Source organism: Rhinolophus sinicus, chromosome 9 (assembly GCF_057876585.1).
Source record: "Rhinolophus sinicus isolate RSI-liver-muscle chromosome 9, RSI-T2T, whole genome shotgun sequence".
NCBI classification, from domain to species: Eukaryota; Metazoa; Chordata; class Mammalia; order Chiroptera; family Rhinolophidae; genus Rhinolophus; species Rhinolophus sinicus.
The window spans coordinates 22,501,995-22,527,843 of record NC_142509.1 but is presented as its reverse complement, the minus strand read 5'-3'; the positions used below and the strand labels follow the sequence as shown (position 1 = coordinate 22,527,843).

Sequence of the window (25,849 nt, the reverse complement as noted above, 5' to 3'; positions counted from 1 at the left end):
CTCTGAGAAGTTAGTATTTTGAGGTAGGACTTTCTATCAAACATAAGTTGCCCAGCCCGATCCTGGTGAAAGCTTATCAGTGGAGTCTATATTATGTGAATTTTATTTTATTGTTTAAAAATTACACAGTCGGTATTCATTGTAGAAGAAATAAGAAAATAAAGAGAATCAGAAAAGAAAAAAAGTTAAAATGACCGATAGTCCCATCATCCAGAGATAAATACTTTCAAGGGTTTGGTGTGTATCCTTCCCTAAATATGTCTTTTTAAATAATGGGATGGTGTCATCCAGCATGGTTTAGAACTACCTTTTCAAAACCCTAACAAGACATTGTGAATATCTTTCCATATTCATAATAGTGTTTCTACACCACATTTTTACTAGCTGCCTAGCATTCCCTTATATGACAATCACATTTATTTAAGCAATCCTTAATTGTTGTTTCTAACTTTTTTGAATTATAAAAACGCTGTGATGAAAGTCTTTGTAAGAAAAGAGTGCCTTAGAATAAAGTAGTAAAGGACAAATTGCCATGTAAAAGGGGTTTGCATATTTTTAAGGGCCTTTGACTCTAATCACCAAATTGCCATCCTGACTGCGTCATTCACATTATTATGAGCAGTATCGAGGACAGCTGTGCTCTCTCAGCCGTGGGACTTGCTGTGTGCACACTTAAGGTGCCAATGCAGTTTGTCATGATCTGTTAACTGGTCAATTGTCCTGGTTACTCTGTAGTGAATTTGTGTAAACATATAGCACCTTACTCATTGCTCCCCTACCCTCCCACCCCCAAACTCCAAAGTATATGTCAGAGTGGATAGATACTACCAATTATTTCTTCTTCATAAGCAGTAGCATTGAGGTACATACTAATTATTAGAAACAACAGAAGTGGAAGCAGTCCTTTTTGGTAAAACTGAAAAGCAATGAGCCAGTTGACTTAAAACAACGGAAATGTCACTAGTGTGTCCTTTTCTCCAACAGAAACCCGGATGGAGATGTGAGCCCCTGGTGTTACGTGGCAGAGCACGAAGATGGTGTCTACTGGAAGTACTGCGAGATACCTGCTTGCCAGAGTAAGACTCTAATGCAAGTTTCGGGACACTGAACACTCAGAATGCAGAGTGGAAGGGCACTGCCAGAGGGCAGGTAGTTCAGGCAGGTGGATTTCATGAAGCAGGTAAAAGGAGAAGCCATTCTGGGCTGAGGATTTTCACTTCTCTTGTTGAGGCTTTTCAGAAATGGCAATGCCTGGTTCCCTCAGGACCCCATTTCCTTGATGGATAAACCCAACCAGAATTTCTACTTCTACTTAATGTTTTCATGCTGATTCTTTCATGGATAGACATGGCAACAGCTCAGTAGCAAGGCAGAAAAAAAAAGGTACCATGTGCTTTTGGGAATGAACTTTTTTAGAATGAATAAAGAACCCCTTTATAGACAATAAAGCTAAGTTGTGACACTACTTATTATTTGTATTTGACATACTGTGTCCCCTGAAAAATGGTATTCAGTAAGTACCTAATTAGGCACCCTCCAAAGCCAACGTGATAATCCTTTTCTCACGTTCGCATAAAGATGTTCCATTGTTTTTATGAAAACTTACAACTTGTCCCTTTCTACTACCAAAAAACCAGTTTCTCCAGCCTGTTACTACGAAGACTGTTTTCTAACAGTTTCACTCGTTCATTCCTCTATTCAGTGTTTATTATACGCAAGGTACAAAAGGCAAAAGATAGCCTGATCCTCAGGGATGCATAATGTGGCATGGGACCTTAGAAAGATCCTTTGAAACAAGGTAGAAAATATTGTGGGAAGATTTAAAGTACAGAAACCAAAACTAAGCTTGGTACTGTAAGGAGTTTACTAATGTAGTGTTTGTAATAATCTTTTTCAGTATGCCAAAGGAGCAGGGGTTCTCAGTTCCTAGAGCTGAAGCAAAGGACAGCCCATTCATAAGAATTGTCCCCGGGTTATTGTTTCCTCGTTATTTAAACCTACTCTTTGCTCTGTTGTCTTTCTCACGCCTCAGGTCGGAGGCTGTGTGTGTATGTAGAATAATAGGGCGGTTTGCCTGGGACCTGGGACCCTCTCACTCACGCCCACTACAATAGCCTAAATGCTGATGCCTCAAGGGGAAGGGGCAGCCACTAAACTGGTGTCAGGCCCAGTGCTCACTTTTCATAAGTTACACTTCCAAATGTCTCCACTACCTGGCAGTTAGGCCCTAGCTTCAGGGTCCTTCTAACGTGAGTATGTCTTGGTTCAGTCCTAGAGTTGAGCAAACAGTAAAGACCAGAAGAAAGGGCTTTGGCTCAGTCTACTTAATCAAATTTTTAAAATGAAAAACATCTCATTTGGCTCTAGTTATGTAAAGAAGAAAGGGGCAGGGGGAGAGAGGAAAGCAGATTTTTCTCGGTCCATTTGTTCTACACAAAGATAGCCTGTTAGTACCAGCCTATGTCATTCTCTCAGGAATGGCAAAGAGGGGATTTAAATCTGGGCACTTTTATTTGGAAAGATAATCCTCAACTTGCATTTATAAAAGATAATTTGGGCCAGTGGGAGCTGACTCATATGGTCACTGAAACTAAGTTCCAGAAGAAAGAATTATAACAAAATGGTACAAACCATCTAGTACCCTTCTAATTCATAATATTTGTTGGATGTGCCTCACTGTTCCAAAAAAGGAAAATTAAATGTCATTTTTTTTCTTACGGCTCCTTGTTTAACCCTCTCAAAGCTTCTAAATCTGGCCTTGAAATGGTCTGGATAGGGAGACTTACAGAAGTTGGGAATGAGAACTGGGGCGCACCTAGTTTGGGGGAGTGTCTAGCTTTGGTTCTTTGGAAAACCCTTCCGTTCACCCTGTGGGCCCGAGCTGCCCGTCAAGCTGAGCCTCAGCCCTTGTGTCTGACAACATTGTGCATCTAGTGTGTCTGATTAACATAGCTGAGAAACCGTCCTGTGATATTTGCAGCAAGAAACCTTGGTAATTGCCTGGCGGACTCATCCAAGATATAGCCTGCCTATTTTAAGCCAGTTTTGTCCTATTTCTGGATGTGGAGTCATAATTTTCATGAATAATACTAAACCTCTGTGTGAAGCCCACTATTCATGATTAGCATTGAACTTCTCATACAGGAAAAGGCCTGTGACATGATCAGATTCCTGAAAGTTCATATCTGAATATAACAGACCCAGCAGGAGCCAGGGGGAATGAATGTTAGGGACAAAACAGAATTTGGTTGAATGGTGGGCCATTGTGTGGAGACCGGAATCTCTGCCCCTCGGCATGTTGCGTAAAGAGCTAAAACAAGCAGGGAGGCATAAATGAAGTATGACTCAAAAAGGGGGCCAAGAGAAATTTGGACTGTGCTCTTGACCTATGTAGCACGGATCAGAACTTACTTGTAAAAGAACAACTCCAAGGTAATTGGATTTGCCCTTCAAACCATTTCTCCCAGAAACCCCAAGTTCTTAGTGCAGGGAGAAGAAATACAGATTTTTTAAAGCAAATTCCAACATCATCAAGTTTACCATCCCTCTAGGTCCCACCCTCTAAATCTCTAAGTCCTGCTGGTTTGGCTATTGAGGGGGAAATCATTTGGCTTAAAAATTCAGTCTTTGCATATCTCTCTTTTGTTAATTCTCACCATTCGAATTCCGTTTATTTCATTGCTTTTCAGAAGCCTGCTTATATAGACCTCAGCCTGGGTTTTGCTTTGCTCTATTTTACCTGTAGGTTCTTCATAAAAGTTTTGTATGGTTTTTAAAAGTAAATCTAGTTGTGAGTCAGGGAAGGAGCTGCAAATGGCATTTAAGACTAATATAATTTTTTTCACATAGCTGATTTGGGCCTGAGGCCACAGGCATGACAAATTTACCCTCTGAGCTCCGAGAGCTATTTTTGTTTGCTATAAAACAATCACTTGATTTCTACAAATCCAACCTAAAAATTCATCTTTGAAATAATCAGGGAAATTTGAATACAGACTATTTATTACATTATATTAAAGAATCACTTTTATTATGTATAACAAAGTCCTTTGAAATTAGACACGTACTGAAATATTTGTGGTTGAAATGATATAAAAGAAAAAAGTGGTCATTTGTTAATGTGGGGTAATAGCCTCATTATTTTTTCCTACTTTTGTGTATGTTTGGAAGTTTCCATTGTAAAATATAAATTGTATAATATTTTAAATATTAAAAAACATACATACGTACAACATGCAAAGTATCTGGATTCAAATATATAACATGATTAACCTAAATTATAATCCTTTTACAAGTAGCTCACAGGTATCTGAGTTAATTATTAAAGTCAGTGATTACAGTTTTAGTTATTAAACTTATTAAAACTATTAGTTATTCTTTAAAGTTATTAAAACTCATCTAAGTTAGTTATTAAAATTAAAGTTAGATATTAAAGATAGTTCTTTAAAATTAGTTATTAAAGCTTAAAATCACAAGGACTTTAGAAGTTACTATCTGTGACAAATGACATTTTTAACCTCCGACCATCTGCCAGACCTTGTACAACATACGAGACACAAGGGTGACATGGTCTGCAGCCTGTGGGGAGCCCCTAACCAAGGACACATAAACAGGCATATGCAGGACACTCTGTAATAAGTGAGATGAGGAAAAGGTTGGGTGCACCAAAGAGGGGCATCTGCTAGGGGTGGGAGGCAGGGGCTACTGTTTGTCAGAGTGTCCAAGAGGGCTTAGGACGCAGTGGGGTCTCAGGGCGGGGCTTCCCCAACTTGAAGTTTCCTTATAAAAATGTAGTAGTAGCTCAATCACAGGGATCTTATTAAAATGAAGGTTCTGGTTCAGTAGGTCTGGGACAGACTTGAGACTGCGTGTCCACTAAGCCCCTGGGATGCTGGAACTACAGGAGCACACTTTTTAGTAGGCGGGTTCTAGATGTTAGATTTGGGGGAAGCAGGGAGGACTGAATTATTAAGATTGCCTTTTTAACATGGAGGCAGAGTGTGTCTACACACATATACACACACGTTCCCGAGCAAAGTTACTGTTGCCGGGACAGAAATTTTAATAAGGCAGGCAGGATATGAGGTCTGAGAAGAATTAGATGTGGCCAGATAATGGCAGGTCTTATGATCTGTGTACGGAGCTTGAACTTGACTCAGGAAGATGGTAATGAGGCTGAGGAGGGTGTGGAGTGTCAGAAGGAGACCTTTCTCCATAGCTTCCTAAGCCTCTGTATTAGGGATGTCGGGCCGGGTTTCTTCTTCCTCTTAATCCATGAGAAGTTCTCTCGTGATTGTTTCCTTCACACAGACCCACCCTAAGAGGACACCAGTGGTAGCACCTCTGCAGTGTGGGACCTTTGGTCGCTGTTAGCCAGCGAGTGACCTCACTGGCTCAAATTCCTTTTAATTCAATGACACCCTGACCTTGTTAAAACAGGTTTGTTATTCTTTACAAAAATGCAACCTAAAAAGCAGTATATGAAAGCTTCCAACTAATAAGAGTTTTTAAAGTTGTCTGCAGCGTTTGAGTAAAAAGCCAAAGGCACTTGAACAGTGGTGGTCAAGGCATTCCCTCAATTATAGAAAATGTTTTGTTCGTCAGCACTTTCTGCATTTTAGTGTCAGCACTGAGTTTTAGTATGTTGTAGTTTTTATTTAAGCTCTTACTGGGTACCTACTATGTACAAAGCACTTTATCTTATTTAACTTTTTCAACAATCCTGTGAAGCAGGTGGTATGCCCACCTCTCCCCTCCCCTCACCATTGTTCAGATGAGAAACCTCCCCCCCCACCACCATTGTTCAGATGAGAAAATGAGGCTAGACTAGTTATGTGATTTGATGGTGATTACACTCAGAGCCAAATAGGGTTTATTAATAAATCTAGGACTCCTAATGGCAAGACCAGTGCGCATTCCTTCCAGTACTTGAGAATAACCCCATTTCCTTTATTTCTGTGAAAACAGGGTCCCTGGGATGGATCCAGGCTACTGTTGAGGTCATTCTTGAGAATTTTCTTTGTGGATTGTTTGGGAATTAGAGTTTGAAATTCTGATGGTATGCCGAATTATTAAGATTGCCTTTTTAACATTGTGGAAACCAAAGGATTAACTCAGTGGCGACAGAAGGTCTGCAGTTCAAGCTGTTAGCTCTAAGTCATTTTCTTTTCTTCTTTGGGTTTGGGAAATCCAAGCCCCAGGAGTAAAACAGGCTGCAATGTATCCAGGAAGCATTTGCTGCACAGCAGAGCTGCTCTGTAGAACGTTGGGCCTCTCCGCGGGTGTTCCCAGCCCAGCTGTTGTCAGCTGGGAAGGGGCTCCCCAGGATCGGACCCTTTGCATAAAACACTGCATCAGGCAGCCTTGTCCAGGTCTCAGGGTCTCTCCCAGCACCGCGTCTTTATTGCATGGGCGGAAGTTCACCTTGAAAAAGACTCATCTCTGTGCATCATTAACACTTTACAGCTAAAACAAAACCTCAAACTTTAGCCGACAGCCAAAGCAAGATCAAAATGAACATTAATAATACAAATTGTGCAATTTTCCACCTCGTCTGTCTTTCCATTACAGTTACTTAATGTTTGTGTTTAATTGACCCCTTTAGACTGCCCAAACTGCCGTTGTCAGAATCCTGTTTTTTGTTGTTTATTCTTGCTTTATATGAGTAGTTTTGTTTTCCCAACTAGACTAAGCTCTTCCAAGATAGGAGCAGGGGGGGCTATGGAATTTCTGTGAACGAGAGGCTTATTCCAGAATTTCTTTTAAAGCTGTATTTGCATAGCAGGTACCCTCATTTTACTTGGATTATATGTTATTTATGGAAGGGGGCTGGTGGAATTCATGGGGCTTTCCTCCGGCAAGCCACAACACCTAGCCCAGCGGAGGCCATAACAGGTGCTCATAAATACTCTTGATGATGTGAAATCGTGTGTCTCCCCATAGAGAGAAAACACAAGCTAGTGGAAAGTATGCGGACTTGAGAGTCACACCAGCTTAAGTTTGAATCATGGCTCGTTTAATAGCTTACTGCAAAATGACGCTCCCCTGGGCCTTGGTTTCTTCATCTGTGCCTTCCAGGGTTATTTTGAAGATTAAATGAGTAAAACATACATGATCCTCAGTCCAAGACGTAGCACATGGTGGCATGAAAGTACCATCAGGTATTGTGGTGGCCTGTGCTTCCCTTAAGGGACAGACTATCCCTGGAGTGTTCCTAGCATCTAATTCCTAAACAGGGCATTCCTACCCTGCGTGTTGTTTCTGTCCATTCCTTTTTTATCCGACTGACCGTGGGGCTTTGTCCCGTGCCTCAGCATCTGTGGTGGCCGTTCCCCCGGGGCCTGATGTGGCATTGCATTCAGAGGCCACATTGCATTCAATGGCACTGCATTGGTTCTTACAGTGCAGTTTTATGGTTTCAGATCTGGCATATAGACTCGATGATTCTTTGTTTTGGGCAGTGGATATTATTTAATTTTCCATTAAAAATATATAGACTTTCTGAACCAAATGGACATTTTCCTCAGTGACAGATATAGACTGTATTTCCGAAACGTTCTACAGCACAGTTGTGTAAAGCATACTAATAACTTTAAAAGGGGAAATCACTTAGATCAATAAGGGTGATTTTACTGAAAATCTTTACACCAGCACTTACTGGAATATACATATTATGTATAAGGAATATATATAAACATAAGAAATAGTCCCCACCCTCAATCTTATGATGTAATTGGGACTCTGAGTTGCAGAAATAGGAGGTCAGCCCACCAGTTATATAAATAAGATTGAATTACGATGTAGAGGAGAGGACTCAGGATGGGTTCTGGAGATTGGAGGCATCATCGCGGTGACGGCTGAGGGAGCGGGGTGGGTCAGAGCACGCCAGGGCAGGGAACAGCCTGACAGACTTGGAGGAAAGGCACAGGATTATTGTGCGTGTGGGCTGGGAGCCAAGCTGCCCGAGTAGAGGAGTGGACAGAGAGGGGCCAGGTGAGACCTTGAAAGCCAGAGCTGATTAGATGACATGCTGAAAGCCCTGGTTTAGGAAAATGAGCCCATTTACAGGATGCATGGGAGGAAGGAAGTTTGGGGAGGAGAGGATAGGTGCAGATTTCTCAATCCAGAGGATATGGGCCTGGGCTATGATGGCAACAGTGAGATATAGCAGGAAGGGTTACATTCCAGATACATTTAGGAAGAAGACCGAACTTGATGACAAGTGGAATATATAAGGGATGAAACAGCAGGAAGAGTAAAAGATGGCTCTGTGGTTTCTTGCCTGGGGTATTTGTGGTGTCCCTGAAAAAAAAGTTCGTCAACAGACTGAGCTCTTCTTCCAGGAGACACAGCTGTATCATCCTCTTGAACTTAGACTGACCTTCTGTTGAGTAAGGTGTTTCAGTTGTCTGTTACTGCATAAGAAGCTACCCCAAACCCTGCTGACTTAAAACAAAAACAGATTATCATTTCTCCTGCTTCTGTGGGTTGGCTGAGTTTCAGCTGGGAGATTCTTCTGCTCCTCTCCTGTGGGCTCTGTGAGGTGACTGCCTTCACCTGGGGGTCTGCTGGGGCTAGGATGTCCAAGATGGCTTCAGGCCGCTACCTCGGTGACTGTTCTTTCCAGCAGCATAGTCAGACCTCTTCTATGGTGGCGGGCTTCCAAGAGAGAGGAAGCAGAAGCTGCCAGTCCTCTTAAGGCATGAACTCAGAAGTCCACCACATTCTATTGATCAAAGCAAGTTGAAAGGCGAGCTCAGATTCAAGAGGAGATGAAACTGATTCCAACTATTAAAGTAGGGAGCAACACACATGTGTGGGGGGAGGGGAGAAATTACTAGAGCCTCCTTTGGAGACTGTCTACCACATTACATAACCAGAAATTAAGTTTTAGAGAAGGAACTCCCACCAGAAGAGAACTACAGCTGTGATCTATCACGGCCATATGGGGATCAAGATCCTTGGGAACTCTTACTACCTTCCCCTAAAGGTAAAATTTCATAGGAGAAGAGAAGGCTGTTTACTTATTTGGGTGAGTTGTTATAGATTCAGACACACATGTAGGGCTGCTTGAAGGATCAGAGTTACTGAAAAGGAGAGTTGGTGTTTAGAAATCAATGTATGGAGGTAGGGTGAGGCCATATGGTAATAGGACGTGGGCCAAGATGGCAGCTGTCAGGTTCGGGTGGGAAGTTGTAGATGGACAGGATGGGATGCAGTATGTTCATGGTCACGGGCCGAGCACGTGGAGGAACCTGCACTTAGCCCACTGATGCTCTGATGTAAGGATTCCACATGATTGGTCCTCTGATAGGACACCGATGGCATCGTTTCCTGTGTACTTGGTCCTTGTTCCCATGGAAGGGAGAAATCAGCCACTGAGGCACCAAATGTGGAGTCCCTGGGGCAGAAGATGGTCTCTGTCTCACAAGGTTAAATGACATTTAAAATAAGCAGAATCACGGCATTGTTTCTGAAGAAGCAGATTTTATTCATAAGAAAAAGTAGAAGATATTCTTCAGAGCCAGGGAAGAGTTTTCTAAAATGCAGGATCAGAACTTTGCTTCTGGTTTCTTAAATATCCCAGATCTGGCCAGAGCACTGGAACAGAAAATGCAGTAACAGTCAGGACTTCTCATGCAAATTATGAAGCTTTGTATTCAAATTGAGCTTTTACCATAATGGGCACACTTTCTGTCTTTGTCAGGAATTGTTTGATTGCCAGGAATAGACCTCAGAGTAACTTGAGCAAAAGAGATATATTGGAAGGACATTGGGAGTACATTGCAGAGTCAAATCCCTGTGCCCAAGACCTTGGGAAGAAAGTTTCCATTCTTCCCAGCTCTCTCATGGTGTTTCACCTCTGCATCTCTCTCAGCATGGTGTTCGTTCTTCTTCCTCTTTGTGGACCAGCAGAACCAGCTCACTTACCAACTCATGCGGTTCAAACATGGTCGGCTGCCTTAATCCCTACTCGACAGAACCCTACAAGTCCAGTGCCTGCAATTCACTAACTGGATTCCCAATTCCAGCTTCCTGGGAGAGAGAATCTGGTGATCCCAGGGGGAGTCAACTGTGGCCAGAGGATTGGGTCCTTCTGCTTGTCCTCAACGAGCAGCAGTCGTGGGAGCAGCTCTTCAGAGACGGTGCCGTGGGCAGTAGGTGGCCCTCAGAAAAGGGCTGTCAGCTGTGGATGTGTGGATCTCCTTCACACTGAGGTCACAGTTATATCCAAATGTAGCAAGTGTTTAGTAAGCCTACCGGTTGCTTCCCAACAGTCTCTTGTGATAGTAAAAGAACAATAGTTCCTGGGTTAATCTGAGTAGAGAGCCTCCTTCCTCAGCCACCTCTAACATTTTTATCTCTGTAAAGAACCCTGAACATCTGAAGAGAATGCTGGGAACTAACTATCATGAGTTTTAAAGCATCAGCTATGATCCACAAGGGGTTTATTGTATTTTAAAATGATTTTTAAAAAATTGAATGTGACGAAGCCTCTTTGGTAAGAAGAAAAATGCATGACCAAGCCACAGGACTTTAAAGTGGTCTTGAAAGTAAAAGGGAATTTGAGCACAAATATCCTTTTTCAAATTGACTTTTCCTCCCTGCTTCTGGGAAGAGCCAAGGGTGGGACATGGTCTGGAAATCTACTCAGTTGACCAGTAATGCTTTTGAAGACTACATGACGTGTCTTCTCCAGCGAGACTTCGAGCCACACTTTCCAGTGCGACTCAGAGGGCAGTGGCACCCCTCAGAAGCTGGCCGCTGTCTCTGAGGCTGGCCTTGTGGTGCACAGAACATTGAGGGACCAGCGTGTTTGAGGATTCTGTCTTTAATCTCAGGGCGTCATTTTCATTTAGCTCCCCCAGACTAGCCCTGTCAGGAAAGGAGGCCAGGGACACCAAGAAAAAAACCATGGAGTGAGAATCCGCAACCCTAGAGTTCTATGCCGCTCTCCATTTCCATCTCGTATGCCCCCATGCAGGGCCCTTAATCTTGCTAAACTGATTTCTTCTCTGTCACATAGGAATAACATCGTCTGGCCTGCCTTCCAGAAAGGGCTATGAGTTTCATGCAAGATGTTTATGTGAAAGTGCACTGTATGCTAGCCAGATGTAAGAGATTAACATTTGAATATCTGGAATCCAACCCAGTTTTCTGAGGTGTCTGCCTTTGATTTTTGTCTTTTAATTCAATGCTATTTTACTTTTCTATTACTAAGCAAGTTGTTCCTGTTTGTGTGGTGAATGATGAAAGTCTTATTCCATATAATAATAAACACTATTTATTCAGCACATAGTATCTTGCCAGGTCTTGTGGTGTTTACTTTATTTACATTATCTCATTTTAATTCTCAGAAGAACCCTTTGAGTCGTGTATTGTTCCTCATTCCGCTGTTGATAAAATTGAGCTTAGAAAGGCTGTGGTGGAGGAGCCAGAATTCACCCTAGGGTCTGTCTGACTCCAAAGCCCACGTTTGTGACCGCTGCAAAATGCTGGCTGCTTCTGGACGGATGAAGGTAGTACCAGTGCCCTTCAGAATCGTGCCAAGTACCGGGAAGGGCGCAGGCAAAAACAACTCCTGAGCTCTAATGTGAATGGCAGAAAGTGGTGAGCATAAAGGCCCTCCCTCTTTTAGAAACGATTTGTTCTTTTTTCCCCCCCTTCATATTTCAGAGAAAAGGCAGTAAGAATTCTTGCCATAAGTTTATTTACAAGCATATCTAGTATGTTGAGTTCAACAGTTTGATCATTTTTTCAAAGTGACTGCACCTCTTAAAAATGCTCCTCTTCATGTCTGTTTCATGGATTAACTAAAACGTCCTTATTTCTTAAGCAGTTGGTGTCTTACTATAAAGAAAGGTGCGGCAAATCCAGATCCAAAGTACACAGTCGTCATAACTAGTAACCGCCACTTGTTTTCCACTGAAAAATGGCACATTTTTCCCTGGGCCCTTGTCACAGTGGCCACCGAGGTTGTGAACCTCCGGGTGCTCTGTCCCAGCATAGCACTGTTGGACGCCCTGGGAAAGGTGCGGAGACCCAAAGCAGAGGAAATGGCGGGACCACACCAAGTCCTTGTTTCACGCCCTCGTTCCCCTGCGTGCAAGGACCAAAAGGGAGAAACGATTTATTCTTATTTTTCACACAGTTCTAATAAGCTCAATAGTTTTGTTCTAAGCCTAAGAAGGAGCAAATTAAGAAGAGGATAAGCAAAGACTCCAGGTGGTGACAGTAGCAGGAAGTAGGTGCCCTCTCGAAGACTCCTTTCAGTTCTAATGTTTTGAGGATTCAGCAGCCTTGACAGTCACTGAGGAGACAGATTACATGTTAAAGTCAGACACAAGAACATTAAAAAGCACAGCAGTCTGGGGCATTTGCTGAAGTACATTTGATGACCTCAAGCCACCAAGAAAAATTTAAAGTAGGTTAAAATAAGTTAAGCTTTTTTTTTAAAGAACTAGCTAATGCATTTTATTTATTTATGTTTAATTTTATTGGGGAATATTGGGGAACAGTCTGTTTCTCCAGGGCCCATCAGCTCCAAGTCGTTGTCCTTCAATCTAGTTGTGGAGGGTGCAGCTCACTGGCCATGTGGGAATCGAACCGGCAACCCTGTTGTTCGAGCTCATGCTCTAACCAACTGAGCCATCCAATGCATAGCTAATGCATTGTAGAAATGTTTCATCCAAAATGATAAAGATAAAATTTTAAATTTTAAAATTGATGGAAAACTCAGTTATCTAGAATGGTGTTTCTAGATAGCCAAAGAGGACAGGGAACAGGCAGGACTCAAAACCAATGGTTACTCGCTTTCAGTGGACGTTATGCAGATCAGCTCTGCTTTTCCATTTTACGCTGCTCTCTTCATTCACTGCTGCCTAAGAAGTACCTTGACCCACTCACTCCATGGTTTTAACTGCTGTCATCGTAGGACCTGTTTGTTTTAGCACACAGTTTTAGAGTACCTGCTGTGTGACCGTGACCATGCCAGGAATACAAGGGTGTGTGGAAGATACAATCCAACCCTTAAGTTGTTCCAGGCCAGCTGGGGAGAGACACATAAACAGATGTTTAGAATCAAGTTCAGCATAGGCTGCTGTATAGTACTACACAGCGGGGGTGGGAGGGGTGGTGGGAGGGCCATGGGGCTTTCCAGGGAAATTGAGGTTCAGGCTGCAGTCTTAAGTAGGGAAGAGTATATTCCAAGCAGAGGGAATAGCATGTCAAAGAGTCCAGAGGCCAAAGAGCAACATGCAGTGGGAAACTTGCACATACACTAATTTATTTTGACCTTCATCTAGAGTGTGATCCCTGGGACAAAGGGGTCATCCTGATGGGGGGAGGGTAAGGGGAACAGCACAGCTGGGCTGGGCTTGCCTAACAGGTGAGAGACTTTGGACTTGACCCTGGAAGGCAACCAGGGATCTCTGAGGGTTTTAAGCAGGCTCCCTGCAGACCTCTCCAGTTCCTGTTGCTTTTTTCTCTCTATCTCTGGTCGTATTCACTTCTTTTTGTTCCTGCAAAGGCCAAGGTCATTCTTACCTTATGCCTCTGCCCTTGCCACTACTCCTGCCTGGAATGTACTGTAAAGATTATCCCGGTTGTGGTGTACTGACTAGAGTAGAGTAGAGTGAGCCTAGAAACGGAGATGGAATAGGCCAATGCAGGGATCGGAGAGGAAAGGGTGTTCTAACTGGGGACGTGGCAATGTGGATAGAGACATGGACAGCTGCTGCAATATTTTAGAAGGTAGAATTGACAGTATCTGGCAAGTTAGGCAGCAAGGATGCCACCTCAGGCCATTGATAGTCACATGAATGGAGCAGCAGCATAGTGTGATCTGATTTGCAGTGATCTACCTCAGGTGTGTTTTGGGACCTCACTGCCCCAGGGGAACACGAGCTGCCTGGATTTGCTCACCGAATTTTTGTGAATAAAGCTTATAGGTTCCAGCTGCATTAATGCAGCCCATGGCCTTGTTGATGTCTAATCTTAATGTTTATGATTATGTGCCTTGGGCGCCCTATAAACTAATACCTAATAACATGCTTACTTGTGAGCATAATGGAATAAATGAGACAAAAATCAGAGTAAATGGCCAAGACGATCATGATCAAGTAGTTCTTATTAAGAACCATTAAACGTGTGGCTTGGGTTTCCATATGCAATGCGCCTTTAACAAACTTGGCTTGTATGATATGCCCTTGACTAGATGCTTAATTCACTGCATTTGTTTAAACTCTAAAACCCAACCATTCCCAAGTCAGGTCCCCACTGAATGCTAGATTCCTACTGCCCAGAGTTTTTCTGTTTACATTTGCTGCTATAGAGATTTGGTTTGTTTCCGAAAGATGCATTTTAACATTTGTGTGGTGAGCCACATTTGTTATATTTGAACCATGTGTGACGTAAGGGAGAAGGGTAAACACTTGGCTTAAAGGGGGAAGGGTGACTCTTGGTTAGCAGAGGTACTTCCTGCCAATTTAAAATGAGCTGGTTAGATGTAGATGGTGGTAGAAATTAAGTGTGTGTGTGTGTGTGTGTGTGTGTGTGTGTGTGTGTGTGTGTACATACATATACACGTACATTTTTATATGTCAGAAGACTACTGTGGATATAAAGCTTATTAAACTGGACCATGTTGTTTTCCAGCCTTAAACATAAAGGAAAAATGCTTTCTAAGAGTCTATATGGCTCACTTTGGAATTGAATAATGTATAACCCTTAACTGACCTAGAAGTGCTTCTAGAACCAGGCCTCATCCGTGTCTTATTATATCTTCAGTTATATAAATTGTGAGGAGCCAAATAGAGCACGTAGGGAAAGGGCTTCATCTGCTAGTGGAGTGATTCATAAATTAATAATAACACAGATGAAAAACTAAGGTCCAGAGAGGTTGACTTGTCCATGGGCCACAAGAAATCCATGGCTTCATTCACTAAACATATATTTAGTATGTATAATATAGGTGTAATAGTTACTTATTTCTGTAGAACAAATTACCCTGAAATGCAGTGACTTAAAAACAACACACATTTGCTGTCTCATACTTTCTGTGGGTCAGGAAGTCTGCACATGGCTTTTCCGGGTTCTCTGTTTCAAGATCTCTGATAAGGCTGCAGTCAGGTGTCTTCCAGGGCTGCGGTTGCATCTGAGAGCTCCACTGGGGCAGGATCTTCAAGCACACATGGTTATTGGTAGGATTCAGTCTTTGCAGAGACTGAACATCTTGGTTCCTTGCTGGCTGTTGGCTGAAGGCCATCCTCGGTGCTTTGCCACATGACCTCTCTGACATGGCATATTTTTTATCAAAGCATGTAAAGCCAAGAAGGCAATTGAGAGAGTCTACCAGCAAGACCGAAGTCACGGTCTGTTGTAACCTAATCACAGAAGTGGCATCCCATCAACTTTGCCACATACTATTGGTCAAAAGCAAGTCACTAGTCTAACCCACACTCAAGGGGAGGGGATTACACAAGGACACGACTACCTGGAGGTGGGGTCACTGAGGGCCATCTTTGAAAGCTGTCCACCACAGCTGGTATATACGATATATTCAGGTTTCTTTATTCTCAGATACAGGTTTTTCTACAAGACCAAACCATCTGATTGTGTGATTGTGAAACACTAATATGTTTACTGGGGTAGGCTGAATAATGCCTTCCCCCTCAACATGTCTAGCGATGTATTCCCTAGAATCTTTAAATATGTTTCCTTATATAGCATAAGGGACTTTACAGGTGTGATTCAATTACAGATTTTGAGATGGGGAGATTATCGTGAATTATCCAGGTAGGCCCAATGTAATTACACAGGTCCTCATAACAGAGAGGCAGAGGGTCAGAGTCAGAGAAGGTGACGGATGTGACGCTGAAAGCAGAGAGAGGGAAGGAGATGGGATGATGGAAGTAGAGGCTGGAATGGTGCAGCCACAAGCCAAGGAATAGGGGCAGCTTCTAGGAAATGAAAAAGGCAAGAAACGGAGACTCTCTTCTTGAGCCTCCAGAAGGAAAATCAGCTGACACCTTAATTTTAGCCCCATACGACCCATTTAGTACTTCTGACCTCTTGAACTGTGAGTTAATGAATTTATGCTGTTGTAAGCCACTAGGTTTGTGGCAATTTGTTGTAGCAGCAATAGGAAACTAATATATTCACCAAAGGACCTTGGGGAAACCCACTTGTGAAGCTTTTTTAAGGAACAAAGGGAGGCACAAGGTATAGGATGATGGGTTTCCAAGGGTTTTTCCTGTCCTCTAGTGACTCTGAAAAAATTTACGAGGTGTGATCAAAAAATATGGTGAAGGTTTAAATTAAAAAAAATACATATTACAGTAAAAGACACATTGCCGTTAATGCCCCTCAAAATACTCCCCCTTGCTTTGAACACACTTATCTCATCATTCTTGCCACTTTTTGAAGCAGTTCTGGCAGTCCTCTTTGAGTGTTTTGTTGCTCTGTCATGGCTGCCTTGATGTCCTGAATTGATTCAAAATGTTGACCTTTCATGGTCATTTTGACTTTGGGGAAGAGCCAGAAGTCGGATGGTGCCAGATCCAGTGAATAAGGTGGATGAGGACACACTGTAATGTTTTTATTTGACAGAAATTGCCGTACCAGAAGCGATGTGTGACATGGAGCCTTTCTGTTGTGATCACGAAATATGATGAATGCTGCTTCCCAGTGCCATCCAACGGAAAGACAGGGATCTTCAATAAGGGAAGTGGCACATCGAACCTTAGTAACAGTGTGTGACAAATTTCAACTTGCTCGGTGCAGTCAGTCAGGTGTGAGCTACAGTTGAGAGAAGGTGTGTTTTAAAGTGTGCCGTAAATCATCCTCCATCATGACAACACTCTGTGTTACACATCCCTTCTGGTATATGACAATTTCTGTCAAATAAAAACATTATGGTGTGTCCTCATCCACCTCCTTCACCAGATTTGGCACCGTGCAACTTCTGGCTCTTCCCCAAAGTCAAAATGATTCAGGACATCGAGGCAGCCGTGACAGCACAGCTAAAGACACTCACGAAAGAGGACTTCCAGACCTGCTTCAGAAAGTGGCAAGAATGATGGGATAAGTGTGTTCGAAGCGAGCGGGAGTATTTTGAGGGGGATTAATGGCAATGTGTCTTTTACTATAATATATATATTTTTTATTTAAACATTCACCATATTGGTTGATCACACCTTGTACATATTGTAGCTTCTATTTTTAGGAAAGTATTCCTAGTTCTCTTCAATACTAAATTCTATCAGTAGTGAACAGGTGAAAAATGTCTTAGGGTTAGTTATATGGGCCTCACATACTCTTCAAAATAAAACAAAACGTGGCATTTAGCAGAGGATACTAAGGCTTCCATTTTTAAAGCTTGTTGCTTGTTATTTATTTGTGCCTTAGGAGTGGAAATACTGGCTGAGATGAAAGAACCTGGCACAAAACGCTTTTCCTTCTTGGTGTTTCACAGCCAGATGTTGTGAAATCCTTTTGTTTTTCTTTTTTCTCCAGTGCCTGGAAACCTTGGCTGCTACAAGGATCATGGAAACCCACCTCCTCTAACTGGCGCCAGTAAAACATCTAACACACTTACCATACAAACCTGCATCAGTTTTTGTCGGAGTCAGAGGTTCAAGGTAATGGCTCTGTGGCTATCTATCTGTAGTAAAAGATAAAGATGTAATGCATTCTGCTGAGATAACTTAAAAATATAAGTTTTTGAAACACAACCTGTGAAGTCATACAATTCTACTTTTCTTCCAAGGAAAAGTTGGAGGAAGAGTGGGGCTTGGGATTCAGAAATGTGAGGCAGCACTCTTGTTCAAAGACTGAAAGAAAGGGGGAGGAAAATCCCCAATATTTGCATCCCTATTTGCCTTCCGACAGAGTTATGTATGTACTTGTGCCCTTGTATGTTATGAGCTGGAATATCTCTGGTTCCATGGGGCCTCTGGGAATAAGCCAAGTGGTTACTTCCTTGATACATTAAGGGGACCAGCCTGGACATCAGTCTAAAATGTTCCTTTTTTTCCTTCCATTCCTCTATGTGGAATTCATTCATTGACCATAGAGGTTTAATAATGCTATTATATCAAAAAAAGAAGAAAACTTCCTTCCTTCCTTCCTTCCTTCCTTCCTTCCTTCCTTCCTTCCTTCCTTCCTTCTTTCCTTCCTTTCTTAATAATTCAGTCAAAAGGCCATTAATCAGCCCAAACGAGGAGAATAGCCTGGCAGGATTCAGGGCCTGTGCAAGAAAGGTGACTGAGCACCTTCGGCCCAGCACCTTTGGCACCAATTGGCCCAGCATGATCAAGTGATGGGTTGCCTGCAAAGCATGGAGCGTATAAGTAAATATATTGAGGCTAACAGGAGCCAGGTTTCTCGCTGTTGGAGAAGGGAGCCAGGGAAAACCGGAATGAAGCTTCAAGTGTTGGACAGGGATTGAAGTCATTAGGATAGTGCATGGTTTTTGATAGGTATAGAGATAGATATAGAAATAAATATAAAAGTGTATGTGTGTATATACGTATATCTTTCTTAGTTGTGTCCACTAAGAGTGGACTTGGGAACAGTGGCACACTGGTAGTAGAAAGCACACTGAGCACTGAGATCGTGGTTTCTAAATATTGTTCTCCATTAAAAAGGACTAGAGCTTCTTGGAGAAAACTGCTGATTCTAGAGCTGGTTCTGAGGAAGTACAAGATGATCCTGAAACATCTTGTACAAGCAAGTAAGGACCGATACAGTCTTGGCAAAAGGACACAGAAACCAGCTTGAAGGGGCTCCCACTGGCCAAATCTAATATAATTTGAGCTTCAAAACAAATAATGATAGTAGTAAATATATTCCATTGAATAAAATAAGAATCCACAAATCCACACAGATATAAATAAATAAACGAACAAATAACTAAATGAAAAGCACTTTCTTATAGGAGAATGCCAACTAATAAATGTAGAAGAAATGATAGAATTAGAAAGTTCTCCATTTGGCAACCATCATAGTAATAGCTGATTCAGAGAACAAATATCAAGGTATATAAATAATCCACATCCTCATTTACTAGTGGGTAAAAGTAGCATGAGGAACAGGATATTTAAATAGCCTCAAAGATCTCCTCACAAAACACTGTAAAGGGAAAACAAGTATTCTACAGTGGAAAAAACTGGCATATACTACCTTACTCAAGTGATCAAAGTTAATATCACATTGATGGGACAACTAGACATTGCATCATCCTACCTGAACTGGCAAGAGTATAACATCACTTTGGTGACATTTCTACCCAAAATGCATAATATGAATCTAATCATGAGGAAACATGAGGCAAACATGAAATGGGGGACATTCCACAAAATGACTGGTCTTTATTCTTCAGAAATGTTAAGGTCACAGAAGTCAAGGAAGGACTGACAAACTATTCCAGATTGAAGGAGACTGAAGCTACCCAACAACTTAGTACATCTGGGATCCTGGATTGGATCCTTTTCTACGAGGGATATAATTAAGGCAGTTGCCAACTTGAATGGAGGTCTCTTGGTGAAAGGGATAAGGCAGTTCTTTGTATTGTCTTGCAACTTTTCTGTAGGTTTGAAATTATTTCAAAATAAAAATATAGCAAAAACATCTGAGAAAACACAACGTGCACTAATGATAATTATCGTCAGCAAACTAGGAATAGAAGGGAACTTCCTCAACCTGATGAAGAGCATCTACCAAAAAAACCTGTAGCCAAATTCATATCCATTGGAGAAAGGTTCAGTGCTTTCTACCTAAGGTCAGGAACAATGATGTCAATGATCGCTTCCGACTCTTCTATTCAACATTGTACTGGAGGTCCTTGCCAATGAAATAAGGAAAGAAAAAGAAATAAAAGACACATAGGCTGGAAAGGAAGAGATAAAATTTTCTTTATTAATGGACAATATGATCATGTATATAGATAATTCTAAAGAATCTACTAGATCTAATAAATAAATATAGCAAGCTTGCAGGTTATAAGGTCAGATACAAAAATCAATAGCATTTCTATGTACTAGCAGTGAACAGTTAAGTTAAAATTTTAAATAAAAATTTAAAAATTAAACATTTATTTGAAAAAAATAAAAAATTTTAATTCCTTTTACAGGAGCATAGATAACAAGAATAAAATTAATAAAAAATATTAAAGACCTATGCACTGTATAACATTGCGAAGGAAAATTAAAGATGACTTAAATGAATTGAGATACAGACATTGTTCATGGATTGGAAGGCTCAATATTATTAAAATATCAGTTCTCCCCCAAATTGATCTATGTATTCAATACAATCCCAATCAAAATCATAGTACCCTTTTTGAAAAAATTGGCATGCTGATCCTAGAATTTTATGGAAAGGCAAAGAACCTATAATAACCAAAATATTTTGAAAAAGATCACCTTGGAGGATGCCTGATCTCAAGACTTTCTATAAAGCTCTCGTAATCAAGAGACTAATATCAGTGTAAGAATAGTCCCATAGATCAGGAGTCAGCAAACAATGGCATGTGGGCCAAATTCTACCACCCACTTATTTCTGTAAATCAAGTTTTATTGGAACAAAGCCACATCCAATCCGCTACAGACTGTCCGTACCTGCTTTCATGCTATTATAGCAAAGTTGAATAGTTGAGAAGAAACTGAATGGTCCACAAAGCTGAAAACATTTACTGTACTGCCTGACCTTTTATAGAAAAAGTTTTCCAACCTCTGCTATAGATCAATGGAACTGAATGGAGTCTAGAAATAGACCTACACAATAGACAATTGATTTTCAACAAAGATGCCAGGATAATTCAATGGAAGAAAGGATAGTTTTTCAACAAATAGTTCTAGAGAAAAACTGGAGCTCTTTATGGGGAATAAAAGGAATCCTTGTATCATACCATAGACAAAACTTAACTTTTAAATTATACTACTGAAAAAAGAGCTATGGTACTGGCATAAAGATGGACATGTAGGCCAATGGAACAGAATTTAGAGTCCAGAAATTAACATACATATTTTTTTAAGGTTGACTGATTTTTCACAAGGGTGCTATATTCATGGGAGGGAAAGAATAGTCTTTTTAACAAATGGTGCTGGAACAACTGGACATCTACATGCAAAAGAATGAATGAATTTGGACCCCTATTTCACATCATATATAAAAATTAAAAATGGATCAAAGATCTAAATGTAATAGCTAAAACTATAAAAAACTTAGAAAGAAGCATAGGTATAAATATGCATGACCTTGAATGAGGCAGTAGTTATGATACCCAAAACAGAAGTAATCAAAATAAAAGTAGATAAATTGGACTTCATCAAAATTTAAAATTTTCGTGTGTCAGGGACACTATTAAGCAAGTAAAAAACAGCTCACAAAATGGAAGAAAATATTTGCAAACCATGTATCTGAATAAGAATCTAATGCCTAGACTATATAAAGGATTCTAAAAATGAGTAAAGGATTTGAATAGGTATTTCTCCATAGGAGATATACAAATGGCCAATAAGTACATGAAAAGATGCTCAATATCATTAGTCTTTAGGGAAATGAAAATCAAAACTACAATGAGATACCACCTCCCGATAAATAACCTTGGATGGCTGTAGTTTTGTTTGTTTTTTTTTGTTTTTTTTTTATTGGGGAAGGGGAACAGGACTTTATTGGGGAACAATGGTCAAATTGTTGTCCTTTCAATCTTAGTTGTGGAGGGTTCTGTTCAGCTTCAAGTTGTTGTTCTTTCAGTCTTAGTTGTGGAGGGCGCAGCTCAGCTCCAGGTCCAGTTGCCGTTGCTAGTTGCAGGGGGCACAGCCCACCATCCCTTGCGGGAGTCGAACCGGCAACCTTGTGGTTGAGAGGACGCGCTCCAACCAACTGAGCCATCTGGGAGGCAGCTCAGCTCAAAGTGCCATGTTCAATTTTAGTTGCAGGGGGCGCTGCCCACCATCCCTTGCGGGACTCAAGGAATTGAACTGGCAACCTTGTGGTTGAGAGCCCGCTCTCCAACCGACAACTGAGCCATCCCGGGAGGCAGCTCAGCTCAAGGTGCCGTGTTCAATCTTAGTTGCAGGGGGCAGAGCCCACCATCCCTTGCGGGACTCGAGGAATTGAACTGGCAACCTTGTGATTGAGAGCCCACTGGCCCATGTGGGAATCTAACCGGCAGCCTTCGGAGTTAGGAGCATGGAGCTCTAACCGCCTGAGCCACCGGGCCGGCCCTGTTTTGTTTTTTTAAAGGACAAAAACAAGTGTTAGGATGTGGAAAAATTGCAACCCTCATACATTGTTGGTGGGAATGTTAAATGGTGCAGCTGCTTTGGAAAACAAAGTTACCTCATGACCCAGCAGTTCCAATTCTGGGTATATACCTGAGAGAGTCAAAAACATGTTCACACAAAAACATGTACACAAATGTTCATAGTAGCATTATTCATAGTAGCCAAAAAATGACAACTCAAATGTCCATCAAATGATGAAACAAAATGTGATACATACCTACAATGGAATATTATTCAGACACTAAAAAGAAATGGACAGGAATACCTCAGAGATACTGCGGGTTCAGTTAGAGACCACGGCAATGAAACAAATATCACGACAAAGCGAGTCACACAAAGTTTTTGGTTCCCCAGTGCATAATGTTATGTTTACACTATATTGTAGTCTCCTTTATTGCTAAAAACATCATCTGAACCTTCAGTGACTCATAATCTTTTTGCTGGTAGAGGGTCGTGCCTCCATGTTGATGGCTGCTGACTAATGAGGGTAGTGATTGCTGAAGGTTGGGGTGACTGTGGCAATTTCTTAAAATAAGACAACAATGAAGTTGGCCGCATCGATTGACTGTTCCTTTCACAAACTATTTCTCGGTAGCGTGCGATACAGTTTGATAGCATTTTACGCACAGTAGAACTTTTTATAAAATTGCAGTCCTCTCAAACTCTGCTGCTGCTTCATCAACTAAGTTTATGTAATATTCTAAATTCTTTCTTATCATTTTAACAGTCTTCACAGCATCTTCACCAGGAGTAGACTGCACCTCAAACCACTTTTTTCGCTCATCCATAAGAAGCAACTCCTCATCCGTTTAAGTTTTATCATGAGATTGCACCAAATTCAGTCATATCTTTAGGCTCCACTTCTAATTCTAGTTCTCTCCCACCGTATCTGTGGTTACTTCCTCCACTGAAATCTTGAACCCTTAAAGTCATCCGTGAGAGTTGGAATCCACTTCTTCTAAACTCCTGTTAATATTGATATTTTAACCTCTTCCCATGAATCAACTGTTCTTAATGGCATCTAGAATGGTGAATGCTTCCCAGAATGTTTTTAATTTACTTTCTTCAGATCCATCAGAGGAATGACTATCTGTGGCAGCTACAGCCTTACAAAATGTATTTTTTAAGTAATAAGACTTCAAAGTGAAAATGACTCCTTGATCCATGGGCTGCAGAATGGATGTTGTGCTAGCACGCGCAAAAACAACATTAATCTTGTCGTACATCTCCATCAGAGCCCTTGGGTGACCAGGTGCTTTGTCAATGAGCAATAATATTTTGAAAGGAATCTTTTTCTAAGCAGTAGGTCTCAACAGTGGGCTTCATTAACCCATGTTGTAAACAGATGTGCTGTCATCCAGGCTTTGTTGCGCCATTTCTATTGCACAGGCAAAATAGGTTTAGCATGATTCTTAAGGGCCCTGTGATTTTCAGAACGGTGAATGAGCCTTGCTTGGCTTCAACTTAAAGTCACCAGCTGCACTAGTCCCTAACAAGTGATTCAGCCTGTCCTTGGAAGCTTTGAAGCCAGGCACTGATAGTTCTCTAGCTATGAAAGTCCTGGATCGCATCTTCTTCCAATATAAGGCTCCTTCATCTACATTGAAAACCTGTTGTTTTGTGTAGCCACCTTCATTAATTATCTTAGTTAGATTTTCTGGATGACTTGCTGCAGCTTATACATCAGTACATGCTGTTTCATCTTGCACTTGTTATGGAGACGGCTTCTTTTTTTAAACCTCATGAACCAACCTCTGCTAGCTTCAAACTTTGCGTTTCTCAGCCTTCATGGAATTAAAGAGAGTTAGGGCCTTGCTCTGGATTAGGCTTTGGCTTAAGGGAATGTTGTGGCTGGTTTGATCTTTTATCCAAACCACTAAAATTTTCTCCATATCAGCAATAAGGCTGTTTCACTTTCTTATCATTTGTTTGTTTACTGGAGTAGCACTTTTAATTTCCTTCAAGAACTTTTCCTTTGCATTCGCAACTTGGCTAACTGATACAACAGGCCTAGCTTTCGGCCTGTCTCAGCTTTCAACATGCCTTCCTCACTAAGCTTAATCTTTTCTAGCTTTTGATTTCAAGTGAGAGATTCGTAACTCTTCCTTCCACTTAAACACTTAGAGGCTATTGTAGGGTTATGAACTGGCCTAATTTCTATAGTTTTGTGTCTCAGGAAATAGGACCAAGGCTGGTCAGCAGAACAGACAGAACACACATATTTGTTGATTAAGTTCGTTGTCTTATATGGGCACGGTTTGTGGCACCCCAAAAACAATGACAATAGTAACATAAAAGATCACTGATCACAGATCACCATAACAAATAAATAATAATGAAACATTTGAAATATTGTGAGAATTACCAAAATGTGATACAGAGACATGAGGTGAGTAAATGCTGTTGGTAAAATGGTGCCAACAGACGTGCTTGATGCTGGGGTGCCACAAACCTTCACTGTGTGAGAAATGCAGTATTAAACGCAGTGAAGTGAAGCACAATAGAGCGAGGTATGCCTGGGCTGGTGCATGCTACAAGGACAAACCTTGAAAACATTAGGCCAAATGAAAGAAACCAGACACATTGGGCCACATATTTTATGATCTATTTATATGAAGTGTCAAGAATATTCAAATCCATAGAGACAGAAAGTAGGTTAGTGGTTGCCAGAGGGTGGGAGGCAAGAGGAATTGCAACTAACTGCTAATTGGTACAGGGTGTCTTTTTGGGGTGGTGGAAGTATTCTGGAATTAGGTAATGGTGATGGTTGAACAACATGGTCAATATACTAATAACCACTGAAAGGGACACTTTAAAATGGTTAATTTTATGTTATACGAATTATGTCTCAATAGAAAATTAAAACAATTAAACTTCTAGGAAAAAAGTACAGAAAATCTTACGACATTTGGTTAAACAAAGATTTCTTAAACAGGACAGAAAAAAGCATGAACCGTAAAAGAAAAAGTTGGTAACTCAGACTTATCGTTAATTAAAAACTTTATCTTTAAAAAACAGTTAAGAAAATGAAAAGGCAGGCCACGTACTGGGAGAAAGTAGTTGCCAAACATATCTGGCAAAGGACTTGTCTATGAATACATAAAGCACTCTTACAACTCATTAAGACAACTCAATTTAAAACTGGGCAAAAGATTTGAACAGATACTATCCCAAAGAGGATATATAGATGACACACGATAAGATAGTCAACATCATTAGCCATTAGGATAATGCAACTTAAACCCACAATGAGAAACCACTACACACCTATTAGAATGACTACAATAAAATACACTGAAAATAACTGCTGACAAGGATATGATGCAACTGGGACTCTCATACACTGTTTTTGTGAATATAAAGTCGTATTGTCACTCAGAAAAACAGTTTGGCAGTTTTTTATAAAGTTAAACACACACTTACTATATAACCCAGCAATCCCATTTCTAGATATTTATCCTAGAGAAATGTAAAGTTATAGTCTCACAAAAGTCTACACAAATGTGTATAGCAGCTCTATTCATAATCATAAAAAACTAGAAACCACTCAATGGATTAAC

At 41.1% G+C, this 25,849-nt stretch overlaps 1 protein-coding gene and 1 pseudogene across 2 annotated transcripts in view; one reads left to right on the top strand and one right to left on the bottom strand.

The window, feature by feature from the left end:
* Positions 1-25,849, top strand: part of KREMEN1 (kringle containing transmembrane protein 1) — a 67,696-nt gene that overhangs the window by 21,447 nt on the left and 20,400 nt on the right. For both annotated transcript variants that reach the window (XM_074321735.2, XM_019743130.3), the window contains exons 3-4: positions 985-1,076; positions 17,515-17,639. In XM_074321735.2, coding sequence (XP_074177836.2) covers positions 985-1,076; positions 17,515-17,639 — 217 coding nt within the window. The remainder of the gene's footprint in view (positions 1-984; positions 1,077-17,514; positions 17,640-25,849) is intronic.
* LOC148757317 (cytochrome c oxidase subunit 7C, mitochondrial pseudogene) lies at positions 11,825-12,117 on the bottom strand (annotated as a pseudogene).